The sequence below is a fragment of the Desmodus rotundus genome, chromosome 1 (assembly GCF_022682495.2).
Source record: "Desmodus rotundus isolate HL8 chromosome 1, HLdesRot8A.1, whole genome shotgun sequence".
Taxonomy (NCBI): domain Eukaryota; kingdom Metazoa; phylum Chordata; class Mammalia; order Chiroptera; family Phyllostomidae; genus Desmodus; species Desmodus rotundus.
The window spans coordinates 204775422-204794952 of record NC_071387.1 but is presented as its reverse complement, the minus strand read 5'-3'; the positions used below and the strand labels follow the sequence as shown (position 1 = coordinate 204794952).

At 46.9% G+C, this 19531-nt stretch overlaps 1 protein-coding gene across 2 annotated transcripts in view; it reads right to left on the bottom strand.

Annotated features, from left to right (window-relative positions):
* Positions 1–5610, bottom strand: part of GHR (growth hormone receptor) — a 212852-nt gene extending 207242 nt beyond the window's left edge. The window contains exon 1 of one of the 2 annotated variants that reach the window (XM_045186428.3): positions 5114–5610. In XM_045186428.3, the coding sequence (XP_045042363.2) occupies positions 5114–5153 (40 nt within the window). In that variant the 5' untranslated portion in view covers positions 5154–5610. Of the gene's footprint in view, positions 1–4361; positions 4989–5113 lie in introns of those variants that run through there. The other variant, XM_053914604.2, reaches the window with a different exon arrangement.
* Between the last annotated feature and the right edge of the window lie 13921 nt (positions 5611–19531).

The following is a 19531-nucleotide window of genomic DNA, read 5'->3' as shown; positions in this document are numbered from 1 at the left end:
TGTCAGGGCACATGGGGGAGGCAACCGACTGATATTTCTGTCTCTTCTCTGTCTGTCTCTTTCTCAAATCAATAAACATATCCTCAGGTGAGGATTAAAAAATGCACTTTACCATTGATGATTTCCTGCCTCTGTCTGAGAACGGAGTAAAGCCAAGGAACAAAAGTAACACGGATGGAGACCGCGGTGCAATGGGATGAGCAAGGCAGCTCATGGCACACACAGGAGGGAGCAGCCGGGATGATTTCCGCCGCGAGCCTAGGAATGTCCCTGGCTCCTTGTCCTGACTGAAGGTCTGTGCACAGAGCGGGGGCTTCTGCCAGGCTCAGAAGTCAATGTATATTACAGGTTGTTTTTTTCTCATTGCCAAGAAAAACAGTCATTTCTTTCATACCCAGACTTGCTGGAAAAAAAGAAAAAAAGAAAAAACACACCCACAACATTTTCATCATCATCAACCATTAACAGTTCTAGCAGGAAGACAGAAGAGTCTCAGCTGTGGCAGATCCTCAGCTGGTGGCAGGGGAGACTCACAATTTAGTTGGGAGGCCCCAGACAGATGCATAAAGGAGAAATCAGTCACACCAGGTAGGTCCTAATACACAGTAGGCTGTACATGCTACACAGGTTGTTTGTACTCAGCCCTGCAGAGTAGGAATTACAATTCTCACAGAGGAAGGAGTTTCAAGGAGCTAATCTGCATGTCTAGTGGTAAAGGTCAGATTCAGATTGAGGTCCAATGGGCCCCCCAAAGTGCTTGCCTTTGAACCACACCCTCTCCCCATGTATATACTAGCTCTTTGCTTCCTTCCTCCGCGAAGGACGGGACTTGGGAAATGAGGAGCATCAGAACCTTCACCAGACTTAGGTCCAGATACACAACAGGAGGCCAGGGCCTCCTCAGTGCTGATGCTGTGATGCGCCTGCTTTGGATGTCCCTGGGCCCTTAGCAGTCTATTTGGATCCAGAGGAAAAACAGTCATGTCCTGTATAAACATTGTAAATTCCTGTTACCTGAGGAAGCGATTCATTCTGATGTACTTTGACCCCGCTTAGGGTCAGATGGCATGCACCCTGAGACTCGGTCAGAGCAAGCCTTCAGTAAATGCCTGATTGCTAGCCCTGACGCATGCTCCTGGAAGCAGACACAATGAGGTCCATGAAAAGAATACCTTGTAAGGTAGGCTCTACCCACCTGTTAGATGCAGCTTCAATTTGCTTGTCTTCAGAACATTTTCCATCTGGTATTTAGGGGGTTGGGAGCCCTTGAGAGAGAGAAATTAAGTACCATATTTTTCGGACTATGAGACGCACTGGACCATAAGACGAACCTAGGTTTTAGAGGAGGAAAACAAGAAAAAAAACCCCGCTCCACCGCTGCTGCATCCCCCGCAGCGAACCAGGTAAGCTACATTCGGACTGTAAGATGCACCCCCATTTTCCTCCCAAATTTGGGGGGTAGGGGAAGTACATCTTATAGTCTGAAAAATACCGTAGCTATTTTCATTACATGTAGAAGTCAATGGATCTTCACAGTATTACACTTTCCATAGATTTATAGAAAGTTCAGGCACACACAAAAAAATTGGGGAACTATTATCATGTTGTGTTTTGACTACTGATGATTAATAACCTGAAAAGAATGAGTTGTTATCTTATTTATAGGTTTAAAATTAGCAAACAGTGTAGTGAGATGGCTTCAAAAGCTCATTAATTTTAAGCTGCCTTAATAGATGTAGCGAGTCCAGAACTAAGGATTTCACATCTGTTTCTCAGAAAGGGCACGTAAGGGTGACGAGACAGTGGAATCTAGGGCATAGGGGTCAGGGTAGAGAAGGGTAAGACCCATGTGGGTGAGAAAAAGCTACAAGAATGGGCCAAAAAGAATTCAGGAAGAAGGAGCATAATGTTTGCTTTCAAATGTAGTACCTAAAGGGAAGAGAGGTTGGATGTATTGTGTGTGGCTTCAGCAGCTGAGCAGTAGGCCAAAGGGTGGAAGAAAATGTTGGTTTAGTACAAGTCAGAACTTTCTAAAAATGAATCTCTCCTAGAAGGGACTGGCCAGCCAGGAAGATTCCCATCTGATCCCATCCGAGAAAAGGTGGGCCGGCCCTTTTGCAGGGAGAGGTGCTGACGTGGAACTCATGTCCCTGATAGACCAGCCCCAAAGTTGGCCATCATCCCAGCCAACCATTTTATTGGGCACATTATTTACATTATATACACTGTTCCAGGTTGAAAAAAATCCCCTGAACAAAGACATCCTGTTTTGCCTCGCTTACACAATCAGTGGGGGGCTGACTCCTGTCTTTCCAAATTTCAATCCCTATCAATTCAAGATTCACAAAGTGATTAGGCGATCTGAACACTCAAGTTATTAAAATTATTACCAAGGAGACTCTAGGGGTTTTTTTGCACTAACTTAACTTTGTTCTTTATTTTATTTATGTATATTCTTGTTTCATTTAAAAATTCTTTATCATTATTCTATTACAGTTGTCTCGAGATTATAGATTTTTTTTTTTAAAGAAGCAAAAGGGACGGTTTGGATCGACATAGGAACACACTAAGAAATAGAAGTTATTTTTATTATTGACATATTTTTAAAAATGTGTTCTCTCAAAGCAAACCACATCTCCATAATTGTGCAATTTACCAGTGGAATGACAGAGAAGCTTCAGCTTCAGGGTAGCAGATTTCAAAAATATAACCCACGCCTTTTTTCTAAGCTCAGCAATGTGCTGTGCGGTATTCTCCGTTCCCCTCCGATGCATCTTTACGTTAACAATGCTCACCAGCAGATAGCCACACGGGCTCGCCAAGTTGGACAGATATCAAGATTTGTTCCCATCCTGGGTACTTCACACACTTGGCAGAAGCAGGCCACAAACTGGAGCTCCATTTACTGTCTCATGCTCTAAACATTATGTCCTCAGCCGACGAGACACTCAACCCGGCAACCCCATAGGTCACCAAGCACCATAAACATCTGTTAACACAGGCGCCAGAGACAGCACAGAGAAGGTGTCGGGTGTCCATTTTTAAGTGGTTTATGACGTGGAGCCTGCTGTTTAAAAACTAATAATCGAAAGCGCACTCCCAAGCTCTGCCTAGGACAAATATTTGCAAGGCAAAATTATGCTCGGTTTGGAAAGAAATGCACTCATGTCTGCACATTGTTGCTGCATTTATAGACTCTCATTTCACACTGTGGCCCATTAAGTGCTGGCTTTCCGTGGCACTCGGGAGACCCCAACTGTAATTTCACTATGATATATTTATTCCAGAAGGAAAGCTGAATGGTGACTCACCAACTACCCCTAGGCCAATGGGAAGCAACAGGTTTACAAAGGTGGAAGAGGAGACTAGGGATGGGACATGCTTCTGCTGCAAAGCATGCTCTCCAACTCCATCTGAAGGGGAACCATAAAGAACAGGAGACCCCTTGAAATCCAACCTGGGATAGCTAAGCTTTGCTTTTCTCAAAAGGAAACAGAATCCCCAATCACAGAAAAGATGGAACCAACAACCCTGTCTGCTAAATCATTTTATTTTGTTTCTATCCAGCATTTTAATTTCTGGAAATGTCTCAATACTAGTTACCTCCAAGGTCTATCCCTTGGCACCCTAGGGGAAAGGACTTCCAGCATGACCTGGCTGGAAACTAGCTTAGAACACTAGTTGCTCAGGGCACAGAGCAGCCACAACGTCTGTGAGGAAGGGTGAGTGGCTTCCCGGGCACACACGCCAGGGATTCTCCCAGTAAACACCGAGGACACCTTCTAGTCTCCATGATGAACAGCAGCACCCGGGAATTTGAGATCTGCATCTCTTACTTGGGATGGGGTCTCCAGCATTCTGTACACACACACACACACACACACACACACACACACACATTCCTAGAATCCATGTCAGCCGGATGCAGGTCTCTTGAGAGTTCTGGAAATCACCTCCGGCCCTTTGTCCCTGAAAGGCAACCTAACATTTTCAAGTCCATGGAACTTAGGTAAATCCTATGCAGGAATTCCTGCAACTTCCCAGCCCTCAGGCTTCCCATTACCTTTCCCTGTCCCTTCCAAGGTCTCCAGGTGTTAGAAATAGGCGGGCGCACCTCTCTGGCCCCCTCCTTCCGCCTGCACACCTACTGGCTCTGGAGTTGACACGCCTCCCCAGGCGCACACACCCGCACACGTACACCCGTTTAGTATACAAACCCAGCACCAGGCCACCAACTCCCACAGTCTGGCCCCAGCAAGCGTCCCCCTCTGGGTTACACATAAAGCACTCGCCCCCCAAACAGTCGTCCCCACGCACCCTCAAGTGGGTGACACCGCCTGGTGCCCTCTCCCCAGACTCACAGCTGCCCCACGTATCGCAGCCCTCATGCCTCCGGCAGTTCTGTCAAAACTTGGCGCCTGGTTGATTTCATAACCACGAGTAAGTCCAGGGCTGGGGGAGCTCGGCTCGCCACGATTTCCACCCACCCCAGCTCATGGGGACCAGTCGCCCTGACTTTGCTGACCCCGGCTCCTCCGGTGTCAGTGCGAGGCTGCTGCCGCCACTAACGCCGCAAAGGGCGGTGCGCTTTGGGGAGGAGCGCGCGGTGTAGACGCGCACAGCCCCGCGACCTCCCCTCTACTCTGGTTGCGCCGCTCGGGACCTCTCCCGGCTCAGCAGCGGCAGCTTCTGGGTTCCTGCCCGAGCCCAGCTGATGATGTCAAATAGAAACACTTGCAAAACTTTTACAACAGAACTATCTTCGGAGGAAGCCCCTTCAGGCACTGCAGACAGCAGTCGGAGCAAGCGTCAACGTAGGATGGTTCTCCTGATACCCCCAACTCCCGGCTGCCCCTAACACACGCGCGCACACGCACACACACAGAGACACGACCACAGCATGGATCGGGTTACAACAACCCACCAGCAGAAAACTTCTCGAGGAGGAGGGGGGCACAGCCAACCCCCAAGGCGCCCGGGAAAAACATGATCTGTGTAAATACATAAGACAGACCCCATTTTCGTAAACCGCTGGCGTCCCAAGGTCCACTCCCAGGCGCCCTGGCACAACAGGAGGAAAATAAGAACCCGACACCGGAACCCGCTCCAGTACCTTCGAGCCTCGCCTCCGGACTGAGGGCGCGGGTTCGCATCTGCGCTGCGGCCGAGGGCGCGGGGGCCTCGGGCCCGCGTGGCCGCAGCCCGGGGTCCCCGCCGCGCCCGGGCTCAGCAGCCGCCGCCGCCGCTGCAGCAGCCTCCGCCGCCACGGCCGCCGCTCCCTAGACCGCCTCCTCTTCCCATGGCTGCGCCCAGCTTGGCAGCTCCCGGGCTGTCAGGCTCTCGGAGAGGGAGGGGGCGGGGTGAAACGGGAAGGGAGGATGGGACGGGAGGGGTGGGAAACGGCGGCCGCGGTTCACCAAGGGTCACGCCGGGCCTGGCCCGCCGCCTCCGGGGCCTGGGCTGCTGGAGCGAGGGGAAGTGGGGGTTCAGCGCGGCCGGCTCGGGGCTCACTGCGAAGGCGCCGAGCGCCGTCCTGGCCACGCACGCCGAGGAGCTGGGATGAAGCGTTTCCCGGCGCGGAGTTGGAGTTGGTGCGTGTCACTCTTGTCTGGGCTGCGCGGCTCCTCCTAGAGGAAAATATTGGTAGCTGCAGGACACTTCCTTCCTCTCCGCCCACCCCGGGTCCCAAAAAGAAGGCAGGACCTAAAAGAGCTCAAGGGCTTGCAGACGAAAGCTTACGGGAAAGTAAGCTACCCGCGAGAACGGGACGAAAAACCAGCCAGATAGCTCAGAAAGCGTGATTCGCCAACCAAACATTGCCTCCCACCACCTGCAACCTATTCCCAAACTCAGGCTCACTGGCGCCCGGAGGAAAGCTAGCTACAAGTGGGAAGGCCCTTGTTTTAGAGCAGAGAGAGGAGAATGCCAAGGACACGAGGCATGCAGGGAGTCCCGACCCGGCGAGGCCATCGGCCTTGCCTGTGACCCAGGGGACGCGTTTTCACCGCCCGGCCGTGAACATAGTTCATCTGTCAAATGCAGGCTTGCCCACCTCATTCCACGGCAGGGAGGATAGAGCCAGCCGAGAAAGTGCTTCAGAAAGTTAAGCATGCCATTTTGTAGAGCATCAAACTTCTTGTCACCACATGCTTTTCTAAGCAGAAAGGACAAAAGTCCAGTTGCAGGCCGTCTGAGATCTGAAGGAGCATCCAGTCATGCTATCTTTTTACTATTTACTTTGTTACCGGCTGCCTGTTGTAACGTCGTTTGTCTAATAGCTTCTAACAGCACTGGCTTACTAAGTGACTTTTTTTTTCTACAGGGCTCCCAGACACAAAGCCAAGTTTATACCCAGGAAAAAAAAAATGTTTCAGCAGCAACTTACATTTAAATCGAGCTTCTTAGCACTAGAATAAAAGATCCCTGGGCACACAGAGTAGGATAGAGGGTGGGGAGCAAGACTTGGGAAGGAACACAGGACTGAAGACACTGGAGTAGCAGATGTCACAGAAGACACCCCTGTCTTTAAAGGAATCTGATCAGTGGGAAATTCTGTTACTAAGGGCCCTTCCCAAGGCTGAGCTGTGGCTCAACAACCCAACGTCTCCAGGCAAAGACACACAGAACAAAAGGAAGAAAGATTCTGGAAGGGGTGTGTGCCGTCACTGCCCCACGGGGGAAAGGAGGCAGCTGGATGGTGATTTCAAACTGGTCCTGTTCTGTCTCACCGGAGCACAGTAAGACTTTCTTTCCCTAGACCCTCCCCGGGCCCCTGCACGCTGGAGATCTCCTTTGCTAGATAGAGCAGTAGGAGTCTTACCAATGTCTGGAGTATTTTTAAAGGGGAATTGCCCACCTGAAGAAAGGTCGGGGCGCAGGCAGGCAGAACTGATGGGTGGTCAGCCCAGGCCCAGGCCCAGCTGGTGAAAGGGCAGTACCAGCAGGCGTGGAGGTGGGCAGTCCCCACCTGCTGACTCTGCTGCTGTCTGAGGTGAGCTTCCAAGGTGGCTCTCCAGACACTGGCACCACCAAGCTCCCTCTCTATCCCTTCTTCTTATCCTGTTCCCTGCCCACCATCCACCCCCCACCCCTGCAGCTCAGAGGATCTTGATCTCATCTAGGAGGTGCCAGATGGATTCACAAAACCCTTTCTTTCTTTTGTTTACACCCCTAGATGATTTCAGGGCCTTACCTAAAATTCCTCTTTTCTCTGAGTTCAGCAGTAGCCTGCGTTGTGTGGGACAGGAAAGCACAGTGCTCTGGCTACTGCTCCCTCCTTGGTAGAAAGGTCACATGCACCCCTGGCTGGGGTGGCTCAGTAGATTGAGCCCTGGCATGCAAACCAAAGGGTCGCCAGTTTGATTCCCAGTCAGGGCACATGCCTGGGTTGTGGGCCAGGTCCCCAGTAGGGGGTGTGTGAGAGGCAACCAAACATTGATGTTTCTCTCCCTCCACTTCTCCCTCCTTTCCCTCTGTCTAAAAGTAAATAAAATTAAAAAATAAACAGAAAAGTTCTATTTTTGTTAAAAAAGAAAGGCCACATGCAGAGAAGACATAGGAAAAGACGCACTAATTAATATAAAATAGTCTGGAACCAGAAGAAATTTGCAATGTACATGGAAGGCAGTCTTTATTTTGAAGTCCCATGAATAATGGTCCCTGTACTTCATATATGACTATGAGCAGGTCTATAGTAGTAGATGTCGCTTTGTATTTTCCAGACTATGGGGGAATGTATCAGGTACTGAGTGGAATAATTTGTTACAAGTTAAGGAAAACCAGAGCCCCTTTGCCTTATGAAACCTGCAATTGTACCTACTCAAGCCTTCCCCTCAGCCTGGAATATCCTACTTTGTCCTTGACCTTCAAGTCTCAGCTCCATTGTTCCGTTCCTCTCTAAAGCCCTTCCTGGCCATTCATTCCCACAGCTAGAATTAATTAATTAATCATCCCCACATCTGCATCCTTTTAGGCTTTTAGACCTACTTTTGTTAAATACTTCAGTTTTTATTGATATGCTTGTTTTTCCCATTCATTATGAGACCCTTAATATCTGTACCTGTAATGCCTATGTTAGTGCCTGGCAAATGGGAGTGTGCCCACTTAATGTTTAAACAAAATTGAACGAAAATTTACCCCTCCGGAATTTGTGTCTTTCAAGCCTGGATCTCTACACAGAGCTCCAGAGGGCGGCCCTCGATGTCCTCCAGAATCTGGTCACTTCCGCTGCACCTGGTCTGAACCACCGGCCTCTGCCACCTGGATCGCTGCTCCAGTCTTTCACTCCTTGGTCTCCCCTCCCCGCACCAACACCCCATCACCACCGCCGCCAGCCAGTGGCTCACCTAAACGTAGTTACCAGCGGGGTTCTTTTTTAAATTCAGTCATATTGTGACATTTCTCTGCCCAAAAGTCTTCAGAGTAAAATTCAAAATGACCCGCGAGGCCCTCCGTGAGCTACTGCGTACCTCTGTCCTCCGCCCTGTCTCCTATACTGGCCCCTCACTGGGTCACACGTTCTGCTGGGGGGACAGGATGCATGCGGCAAGGCCTCCTTGCTTTTTCTTAAGCAGGCCTGCGCACTCCTCACTGGGGGCCTCCGCACTGGCCGGTCCCCTGCCTGAGACCTCTTCCCCCAGGTAGCCTCCCTTCCCTCCTAGGTCTTTGCTCAGATGTACCTTGTCAGAGAGGTCCAGCTGGATAGACCTATTCCACCCTGTTACAGCCCGCCCTTCCCCCACTCTGCTGCACATCTCTGCTAGAAGGTGGGGGAAAATACACACTGCATTTCACAGACAAAATAGACAGTTATAACATGATTCAGATGATGCCTCTTCAAGTTTGGACATCAAAGAATGGTATCTCCCCAAACTATACAATCCCACAGTATAAACAGTATAAATTCCTTAAGCCTACCATTATCTGGAATCACCTTTGGTTGAAGTGACAAAGCTTTTTCTCAAAAAAACAAAAACAAAAACCAAATGACCACCTGAAACAGCATTTTGTGGCTGCTTCCTTTTGCAGCATTTGTAGTTGAGCAAAGGACTGGCGGTCAGGAGCCTTGGGACACTGGGTGAGTCATCTGTGACTTCATGTAAGTCGGTCATCTCCCTCACGATGACTCGATTGTTTGATCTATAGAACGAGGGTTTGCTGAGATCATTTATTTCCCCTGTAAAACACATGGCTAGATTGATATTTGTGATGGTTAATATTATGTGTCAATCTGGCGAGGCCGCAATATTCAGATATTTGTTTGAATATTATTCTAGATATTTCTCTAAAAGTATTTTAAAAATGAGATTAACAATTAAATCAGTGGACTCTAAACAAGGTAGATTGTCCTCCATAATGTGGGTGGGCCTCATCCAATCAGGTGAAGGCCTTAATAGAAACAGACTGATCTTCTGAAGAAGAGAGACTTCTACCAGCAGACTGCCTTTGGACTTGAACTGCAGCATCGGTTCTTTCCTAGGTCACCAGCCTGCCAGCCTGCCAGCCTACCCTGCAGATTCTGGACTTGCCAACCTCCACAACTGCATTAGCCACTTCCTTTAAAAAATGTTATCTGTCTGTCTATCTATCTATCCCATTGGTCCTGTTTTTCTGGAGAACCCAGACAAACACAGTGTTTATTGGCAAATTCCAAAAATAAAAGACCCTTACCTTAAAGGATTTTTTTCAAACTAACACTGAATTCCCATCCACCAGATTCTTTCGTTCAACAAATGTCGGAGAGCCCACGCCATGACAGACGCATCAGAAAACACACGGCACACCCACCAAACCCTGCCCTCGTGGGGCTTGCATCCTAATTGGGGGAGACAATAAGCAAATCACGGATGTGCTGATTGAAGAAAATGATAGGATATGGGCTCAGGAGCTCAGCCTGTGGGTACAAGAACACTGGACCTCGCCTCGCCAGGCCCCCGCAGCTTGCTGCGAAATCCAGAAGGGGATGGCTGCAGACACACTGCAGGAGCTCCCTGACCAGAGTCACCTCCTGCTCCGGTCCCCAGCCCCAGGCGCTGGCGGAGAGGACGGCCAGGGAATGAGGAAGGGAGAAGATAGCTTAGGAGGCAATTACCTTTTCTTTCCTCTATTGAAGGGCAACAGGGAAAAAGCTATTTCATGGTCTGGAAATTCTTAGCCAAGACTTAGGAGGAGGTTCCCGAGCCAAAAGTAAAGCTTCCAATCACCACTTACTTTATTTTATGAATTTTAAAAACAGGTGTTTCAATTCAGAGCTCATAAAAGCTAAAAGGAATTTGATGGCCTTGACTCTCTCTGGTGGATTCAGAGCCACCCACAGGCCAGCTCGGGGCCAGGGAAATGCCACCTGGTGGAAGGGAGCAGAGTAAGACAGGTCTCAACAGGGACTTAGGTAGGACTGAAGGTTCCCCTTTAAATCATTTAAGTGTGAAGATTTAAAAAACTGGAAAAAAATGTTGGAGATTATTTTCTCTACCCTCCCACCAAATGCCAAAGCTTGTTTTTTAAAATCTAGAAGCTAGACAGTCATCCCACTACTGCCTGGATGATGATACTGACGAGTGACCCGCTCCCTCCCCCACTGGGACGTGTGCTCCGGTTTGTGTCTGCTCTCTTTGTTAAAAGTACTTTAGGCAGAGTCTGCTGTTCTATTATTTATACCTGGTTCTAGCTGTGCAGCACATTGGGAGCAAGTCAGAAATTTTAATTTCTTTTTCATGAGACATTCTCTTTCGCACGTCTCACTGCATTACCTCTTCTCCAGGCCAAATACGTGCGGGTCCTTCTGCTACTGCTTACGTGATATGGTTTCCAGAGGCACCGTCCGGGGCCTCTGCCTCAGTGTAAGCTCAGGGTCTTCAACGTCCTTCCCGCATTTCTGTTCCCGGTATCAGGTTCTATCCCATCAGAGTCACCCTAAGATAGAGGAGGATGAGAGGCGGCTAAGGAGCTGCTCTGCATGCGGAGACAGCAGAAACCCCGAGGCTGATAGACGTGGTGGGAACCCCCGCACCGACCCTACTTCTGTCTGTCCCTCAGCTCACGCTCCAAGGACATGAATTGACCAAACTCACCGCCATCAAGCATTTCTTTCCAGCTGGTCTTTCCTTTCACATTCATTCCATCCTTTCCTGCTTTTTGTTTTCACAAATCATTTTGTTCTGCGCCTCTATTCTTTTCATTTTTTTAAAAGAGGTGGAAATATAAAAGCAAAAAAGAAGAGGTATGCATGAGAAACAAAGCTGAGCAAGTATGAAAAGTATTGTAGCATTTTTTCTTTATAGAAATTAGGCACACAGAATATTTTCAATTGTTAAAGAAGCTATCAATCTAGTTTGCTAATCAGACTTACCTGAAGGCATCAGGAAAGCCCAAGAGGAAGAACACAGAACCCTTTGCACAGGGAAGGAACACCCAGCGCCCCCTGGGAAGCCAGGGAAGGGCAGGGAAGGGCATGAACCCTGGAGAGTTCCTGGCTGGCAAAACAGAGGGCAGAACAAGGCCTGTGCTGAGGAGAGAAAGGGCCTGAAGGGTCCCCGGCCCCTCTGTGACCCCTGCTAAACCAGGCGTAGGGTTGGGACATCTTCCTCCAGCAAGTCATGTCTTGTATAAACGAATTGGAGAACTAGGTAGGTCTCAGCTATTGTAGACAAATAGTAAATCAGACAATTGGGCAAAATTAATTTTGCTTCATCGTTTATTGTCTGTTTTCTTACCAACAGGACACAGTGTTTCAACATGTACACAGGACTTATGTCAACTCTCCTTCACAGAAGGCCTGTGAAGAAGATGCTTTGTCCCCTCTTTATCAGTGACTTTATCAGTCATAACTGCATCTGATAGATTGCTTACCTCCATTTTGTTTAATTCTTTTTTTGGAGTTATGACCTGTCCTTTCATTTAGTCCATGTTTCTTTGTCTCCTCATTTTGGCAGCCTCCCTGTGTTCGTTTCTATGTATTAGGTAGAGCTGCTTTGACTCTGTGTCTTGGTAGTGTGGCCTAATATAGTAGGTGTCCCGTAGGGTCCAGTGGCACAGCCTCCCCTATCACCCAAGCTGGGTACTCAAGGTACGCCCTTCATGTGGGCTCAGTACACCTTCCTCCTGTAGTTGAGCCTTGGTTGTTGTTGTCAGATCAATGGGAGGGATTTACCCAGGTGAGTCAGCTGCAAGGATGGACTGTGACCACTGACCACCAACCTCCACCCTCCGTGGAGGATCAGCTGTACAGAAACAGGGTGGTGGTGCTCCAGTGTGGTCTGTAGCTGCCCACTGGGTGCTAAGGCCTTGGGGTTTCCTGGGTGGTGCAAGCCAAGGTCAGCCCCCTCCTGTGTTTTGGCCAGAGCCACCCTGCCTGAGCTATACAGCAATCTGAGACGTCTGCTATCATGATGGGCTTGGAGATTCCCAGGTGAAGCCAAGCTGTGAGTCTAGGCTAGCTGCTGCTAGTGCTATGCACCAGGCCACTTAGCAAGAAGTATGAGGGCTGGGGGCTCACTGAGGCCAGCTGTTGCTTGTCTGAAAGTATTTATAAAGTTGTGAAGCTTGCGTCAAGACTAGCCATTCACATGGAAAAGCCACTGTTAACAGCTGTAAATTGGGTGGGGTGGAGCCTCAGGGGATCTCCAGCACAGGGTAAATGTGTTAGCCAGGTTGATTTGGCACCCACCTGCCCGGTCTGTGGCTCTGTGGGGCGAGTGTTCAGAAAAGGGACAATGGCCTCTGCCTGCCTTTCTCTCTGGGAGAAAGCTGTCCCCCAGCTCTCACCTTGATGCCAGACATGTCAATTCCTCCCCATATGCCACTGATGCCTTTCAAGCTGCTACCCCAGTGCTGGAGCTCAGAGGAAGTAAGTCTGAGTAAGTTCGTGTGTGGTTTCTTTCAGAGGAACTACTTGGGACTCCAAAAATTTCCCCCACCGACTCAATCCCTGCTGGTTTTTGCAGCCAGAAGTTATGGGGACTTCTTTTCCTGGTGCTGGAAACCTGAGCTCATGGGCCTGGTGTTGGGCTGGGACTCCTCACCTCTGAGCTATCCCTCCCAAATTTTTATCCACCATACCTGCGTGTGGGACCAGCCTGTTCCACATCTTCGCCTCCCTGCCAGTCTGGATGGATGTTATCTCTTTTTAATTCCATAGTTGTCAGACTGCCGTTCAACTAGATTTCTGATGGTTCTGAGCAATGGTTGTTCTATAACTCAGTTGTGGTTTTCATGCGGTTGTGGGAGGAGGTGAGCCTCTGCCACCATCTTGACCATAAGTCTTGAGATGATTCGTTTATAAGTATAAATTCTGTGTATACTAGACAGGAGGCCAGACTGGTCAAAAAGCCTGGGGAACATAACTGTAGAGTTTACACTCGGTTATAACATTGATAGGAACACCTCTGGGCTGTTGCGATGAGAGCCTCGGCGTGTTATACAGAAGCAAAGTGTAACCGTCTGTAGTTTGATTCTTCTCAGACTCAGTCCCTAAGGCTACTTTTCCTCCCAAAGCCAGGAACTTAAAACCCACCTGCTCTGTTTAGAACACCAGAAGAGCTCAGAAACAGTGGGGCTCTGTGGAACCTTGTATAAGAAGTCATCATTCCCCATAGAGTGATTGTCAAAGAAGGAAGAAGATCCTCTGTAAGTTTTGTGAAATAAAGAAGAGGCGTCAACTTATGACATAATGTACAGAGTCATGATAAGAATTTTGTACTGATACATTTTGTGGTATTATTTACGAATGTTCTCAATTATGTGATGGAAAAGCCATTTCCATCTAGAACTGCATAAAACTCAGATGAAGAGGATGAAAGAAATCTGGGCCATAAAATAGCAAAGAAGGAAGTCTGAACTACCACAACAAAAGCAGTTAGTTAAGCTATGCTAGGCCAAAGGTTTTACCAATTCCTATGTACACCTACCGCCTCTATTTCATTGCATATCATACTATATATAGTAAATGGGACATGATTCTTGTTTCAACCATTCTCAACCAACTCTCTTTTCTTTCTTAGGAGTCCAGTTAGAGAACCCCAGTGGGTACGCCTTTAAGAAGACCACTGTGGCAGCCATGGGGACACACAGCTCAGCTCTCCCTTCCAGAGAACTTGGTTAAGAGCTGGGTTGGCAGACAACCTCCACGCCTACACCTTTGGATCTGCCAGAATGTTCACACCAAGGCCACACTTGCTGCTCCTGACCAGAGACTGGCTCCCAGAGCTGGTCGGTGTCTGCCAGACTCTTCTAAAGGGCAACCTGTGCTCAGGGGCTCCCCACCGACCTGATGGAAGGACTCTGCATTGCTGTCTGAGGCTCTTCCTGCGGGATCACCCTCCCACCTCCCTCCTCACACAGGTGCTAGACCTGCGTCAGGGTGTGACATTCTCCTGCCTGTTCCGCTCCCTCTCCCCTTCACCTTTCACAAGTGTTTCCTCTAGTAAATCCTTCCAACATCTAATTCCATCTTGGCTTCTGCTTCTCAGACAACTTGAAATGGGACAGCATTTGAATTAAGTGGACTTCAACTTGCCATAGAGATAAAAGTTCTTTTAATTTTCAAGTAATTTTTTGAAGGACTTTAAGCACCGCTTAAAAGCTTGCTGCACAAGAGCCATGGCTGTCTGGGTGTGTTTGAGGTTCTTTGTTTACAAGAAGGCCTTGAGTAAGGGGCCCCCCATCTCAACAGTGGAGCTATTGCTCTTTGGAATGTTATGAATAGAGAAACTTCAGGGACTTGGCTTTCTCTCCGAGCCAAATACAATTCGCCTATCAGCCGAAAAAAGTTACTTCAGTGCCAGTTGGCCATAACTGTTGATTGGCATCTTGTTGGCTGTAGTTTGCAAAAACATGTCTGATGTTTAGGTTCAGAGTTCTCATGTGCAGAACCCAACTGAATCCATCAAATTCTAAAGAAACAGAGTACGATGTAGGATTTTTGTTCCATCTGTTTCTGTTTAAGTGATAACCTATTCATTGAGGATGTCAAAATCTGATTTTAATATGACCAGATTCAGGTTTAATTAATAAAAAAAAGGATAAATCAAGAGGGCCAGTTTCCTTCAATGTTTCGGTCACGTCTGTGTGTATCTACGATTTGTTCGTAGATTGCCTACAGATGGCTGCATGAGATCATCCACTTTTTCACGCACACAGACCTCACTCAGAGAGCCTGGGTTTTATGTGGGGACTTTGGGTACATAAGTGGGGGTTCAGTGTTATACCCCACGCAGCGAATGAAGTTCACAGATATAATTTAAACAGCCTGAAGTATTTCTTGACACAACCCCATTCAAATCTCCCTTCAAACTTAATGTTAAGCTACTTAGAGCAGATTATTTTCACTGTCTGTACAACGCTATTGGAAATGTGGGCTAGTGGATTTATACACTTTGTGTTATTTTATTATTTCCTACATGCAATGACCTACTACACTGATTATCTTGCACAATTCACATTACAACCCAGTGTAGCTGTAATTGAAGACACAGTTCTACAGCGTTTTAGAGAGGTCGAGGAACTTGCTCAGGGGGACTCAGCTAGCCATCAGGCTGGCAGGGAGCTTCCCGTGGATTGGTCTGACTCCAAGTGTGTCCTTTTACATGCAAAGGGCACATCCTCCCCAAATGTCCTCCACCACTGAAGACAGGGGCCATGCTACACACGTCAATGCAACATTGGGCAAGGCTCTTCCACTCTCCAGGAGAATTTAGAAAGAAAGTAGGTTGCCTTTGCCTTGAGTCCTAGACCCTCCCCAGGGCTCCCTCCTTCTCTAGCATTCCTTCGCTCTATAGCTAGTCTGGATGAATTCCTACCAAAACAGTCTGATAAAAACTAAATGCAAGGTAGGGCGCAAACCTCTGCAGTCACTGGTCGAGCATCCACACCTTTTGAAATGCTCTTAAGTTTCTATTCCTCCCTCTACCTTAAAATAGAGCATATATGGCAAAAAAGAAAAGAAAAAGAAAAAGAAAACTGCTGTCTACAGCTGTGATGACTGCCTGCCCTTGTGCCCCTTTTGGGGACTATGTTTAAGGTGAAAGTCAGGAAGAAATCTCAAAACCAAGACACTGGGCTTTAAAATAAGTGAATAGCTAGCAACTCTGTGTGATGATGCCAATCAATTTACCTAAAGGTTTAAAAAGGCATATATCTTATAAAATTTAAGTTATTGTTCCTTATTATAAATTCTAATTTAAGTAATAGTATCTGGGGGATAGGTCTCAGACGTCCATTTCTTCACTGCGCTCATCCTGGAGTTCCTAGTCTGATAAAACAAGCAGGTTGTACAATCTGAGATAAAGGCCACATGGATCCAGAAAAACCACTTGAAAGTGGCTCAAAAATCAATGAGGGACCCAAATGGGAAATCTCACGTACGCAGAATATGAACTGTTCATCCTCTTTGAAGAACTGCCACTACGAATTCATCTTGCACTTAAAAATATACAATTTTCATATAAAATATAGTCAATTTCATGTTTGTATTAGTAACTGATGCCATGTGAGCAGAGTGTCATCGTGTGGACCAGGTGGCCCTATGACACCAACTTACAATTCCCTCCTCAGTGTTCCCTTCAGTTCTGTGTACCCCTTCCCCCACTTCTGCACAACGGGAAGCCTCGTATGGACTTTCTGGCATTTGGGGCTACACTAGAATGCCACTGAATATCCTGCTCACCCACCGTCATCATTATCAGACAGACAAAAGGAGTGCTGAAAATGAAGTCGACCTAAGTAGTCAAAGCACCGAGAGTTCGAAAAAACACAGGGCCCAGGATTTCATTCATAAAACTACATAAAACTACATAAAACTACAGTTCTTAAATCTTGTCTCCCCACCTGCAATTCCTATTTTATCATCCACTTCAAATTCAATCCAAAACTTTTGCCCGATGGACCTGCCATTGTGTTTGTATTATTTCTTTTAAAATCAACTTTAGCATCTTATAGAAACTATAGTGAAATAATTCTGTAGTGCTCTTTATTTCCTATTTTTCCCCCCACAGTGGCAGCTGGAAGAGAGAGAGGTTCATGTTCTTCAGAAACATAGAACAAATGGCTCCTTCTTTCCATGGATGCATTAAGAGAGACCTAAAAATACAATTTCCTTTTCTTTTCCTCGAGGGGAGACAACTCAGATTTTCATTTGGCAAATGTTCCTGTAAAACCAGACTAAGCTATTTCAATTTATGTGCATGGTCTCTTTTTGATACACCATCACCAAAATGAAGCAGAGAAGCCTAGAGTTTTCTTCCTGGTCGGAACAAAGATTAACAAAAGGAAACAAAAGAAACAAGCTAAATAGGAGCTTCCCTCCTCTCCTACCAGACACACACTACCCACCCTTCCCAGGAGATGCCAGGCAGCTGATAGGGCTCTGAGGAAACAGTAACTAAGAGCAAAAGGTCAAGAGTCTGATAGGAAATTGGCTTATAGTTTTCAATCCCAAAGCAACAGTCCTAATGACGAGCAAACGTAGGAACCATGTTGTAACTCAACGTCTGGATGCTAAACCGTAGGAGATAACTGTCAGGCTTTAGGTTTGTGAGACGGATGAGGCCAAGCATGTCCATATTTTGCTGGGTGAAAAATGTTTAAGTTTGTAGCTGTTTCATTTCCTGACGAATCCTACTATCCTCCCAGTCTGAGCCAGTTTAGAATGGCTTAGCAACTGTACACAAGGGTATGTCATTTCAGATGGTTATTTCATACCTGGCAACTCCCCTCAAACCTCCAACCCCTCTCCGTCCTCACTTTAGCTGGTGACCTTGCTATTCGGGTCAATGAGGAAACCAAAGCAAACTGAAGAGGTTTCCATGGACCAGCCATCCGCCACCTCCGCCGATGCAAGAATTCATTGAATTGTACACTTAAACTATTTGGTCTTGTATGTCATCCTTCAGTAAAAACCTACGCGAAAAAGTGATGCTGCGGGTTGTATATTATCCCCAAAATGGAAATAGTGGTGTTTACTCCATAGGAATGCTATGCTTTTTGAAAGAAGTAATGTGTGTGTATGTGTAAAATACCTGTCAGTTCATGAGACAGTGAATACATTTTCTTTTCTTCCCTCATCTTTTCTCTTCTTTAACATGTTGATACTCACTCCTTTTTCTATAAGCAGGTTCTTGTGCATTTAAAGAAACACTAAGTCTTCTGGTGACCACTTTTATCACAGGCTAGAACATAGACTAACCATGAACACATTTGTAAGGGCTTGTGTTATGTTAACGTCAAAGGAACATTGATTCCAGGAAGGTGGTGATCAAAACATAGGTCTTGAAATATGTATTTGATTAAAAGAAAAAAGATGTGTGTGTGTGTGTGAGAGAGTGTGTGGTTTAGAAAGTATGAGAAGAATTAATCTGTGCTTGTCTGGAATCCCGGAGCCAAAAAGTGAAATGCTAAGTTGTGTGTAGAGTATATCACTACACATGCTCACTTAGGTTCTTGTTTGCATGTGCACAGAAAAACACCAAGGAGATGAAGGAACATCAGGGAGGGAGATTATATTTTTTTACACGTCTACATACACAAAACTGACTTTCACATGGACAAAATATAAGAAACACATCTTTAATCTGCCATTAGAAGAAAATATGGCTGCAAATCTCAGTCTGTTTTGAATGGAGAAGAGTTTTTAAATAGGGTCCAAAAGCACACATCAAAAAGTAAAGTTTGATTGTACCAAGAGTTAATCCTTCAAAGTGAAAAGACAATCATTAGACTTTGAAGAAAAATATTTTAATGTATCCAAGATAAGGGGTCAGTAAAGCAAATATTAAAAAACAAAAAGTAAAGAAAAGACAAGCAAAGGAAAAATGACGAAAAGACAAGAACAGGCAGTTCACAGAAGAAAGACATCTAAAGAATCAGTGAGTGCATAAAAAGTGTGCGACTTCATCAGCAGTCAGAGAAACACCAAGGAGAAGCAAAAATGAGAGTCCGCTGTTTGCCCATCAGATCAGCTAAATATTTTTTAATGGATAAGGTCAAGTGCTGGCAAAAAAAGAAAGTTTTTATTAAATGCTATTGGGAGCTTAAACTGGACAGCCATTCTAAGTTAAGAATTCAAAGATTCAGTAAAATAGAAAAGGCATGTAACTGTGGCCCAGTAACCCTGCAGTTGTTCGTACAAATCCTGGAGAAATTCTCCCTCTGCAAAAAAGAAGACCTAAGGATATTCATCGCAGAGTTGTCCACAATACTGAAATGTTTAAAACAATGTATCTGCGGTGGCCACGAAGGCTCCAGCGTGGCCTGCCGAGTCCGCGGCTGCCTTCCTGCCAAGACGAGACTTCCCACAGGCTCTTCTCAGCCAGAGACGGGGCACAAGGAGGCCACGGCTGCGATGTGGGGAAGTGCTGGGTCGGAAAAGGGAGAGAGAACTTTATACCCAGCAGCAGCTGCGAGAATCAGCTAGGCTGCCTTAGTGAGAGTTGTAGGGGTACCACTGGGATGGGATTTTTAGGGTGCACGATCAAGCGGCCATTGAGTAAGACCGGGTAAACAAGGCATGTACTGATTTACAGTCAGTTTTTCAAGACAG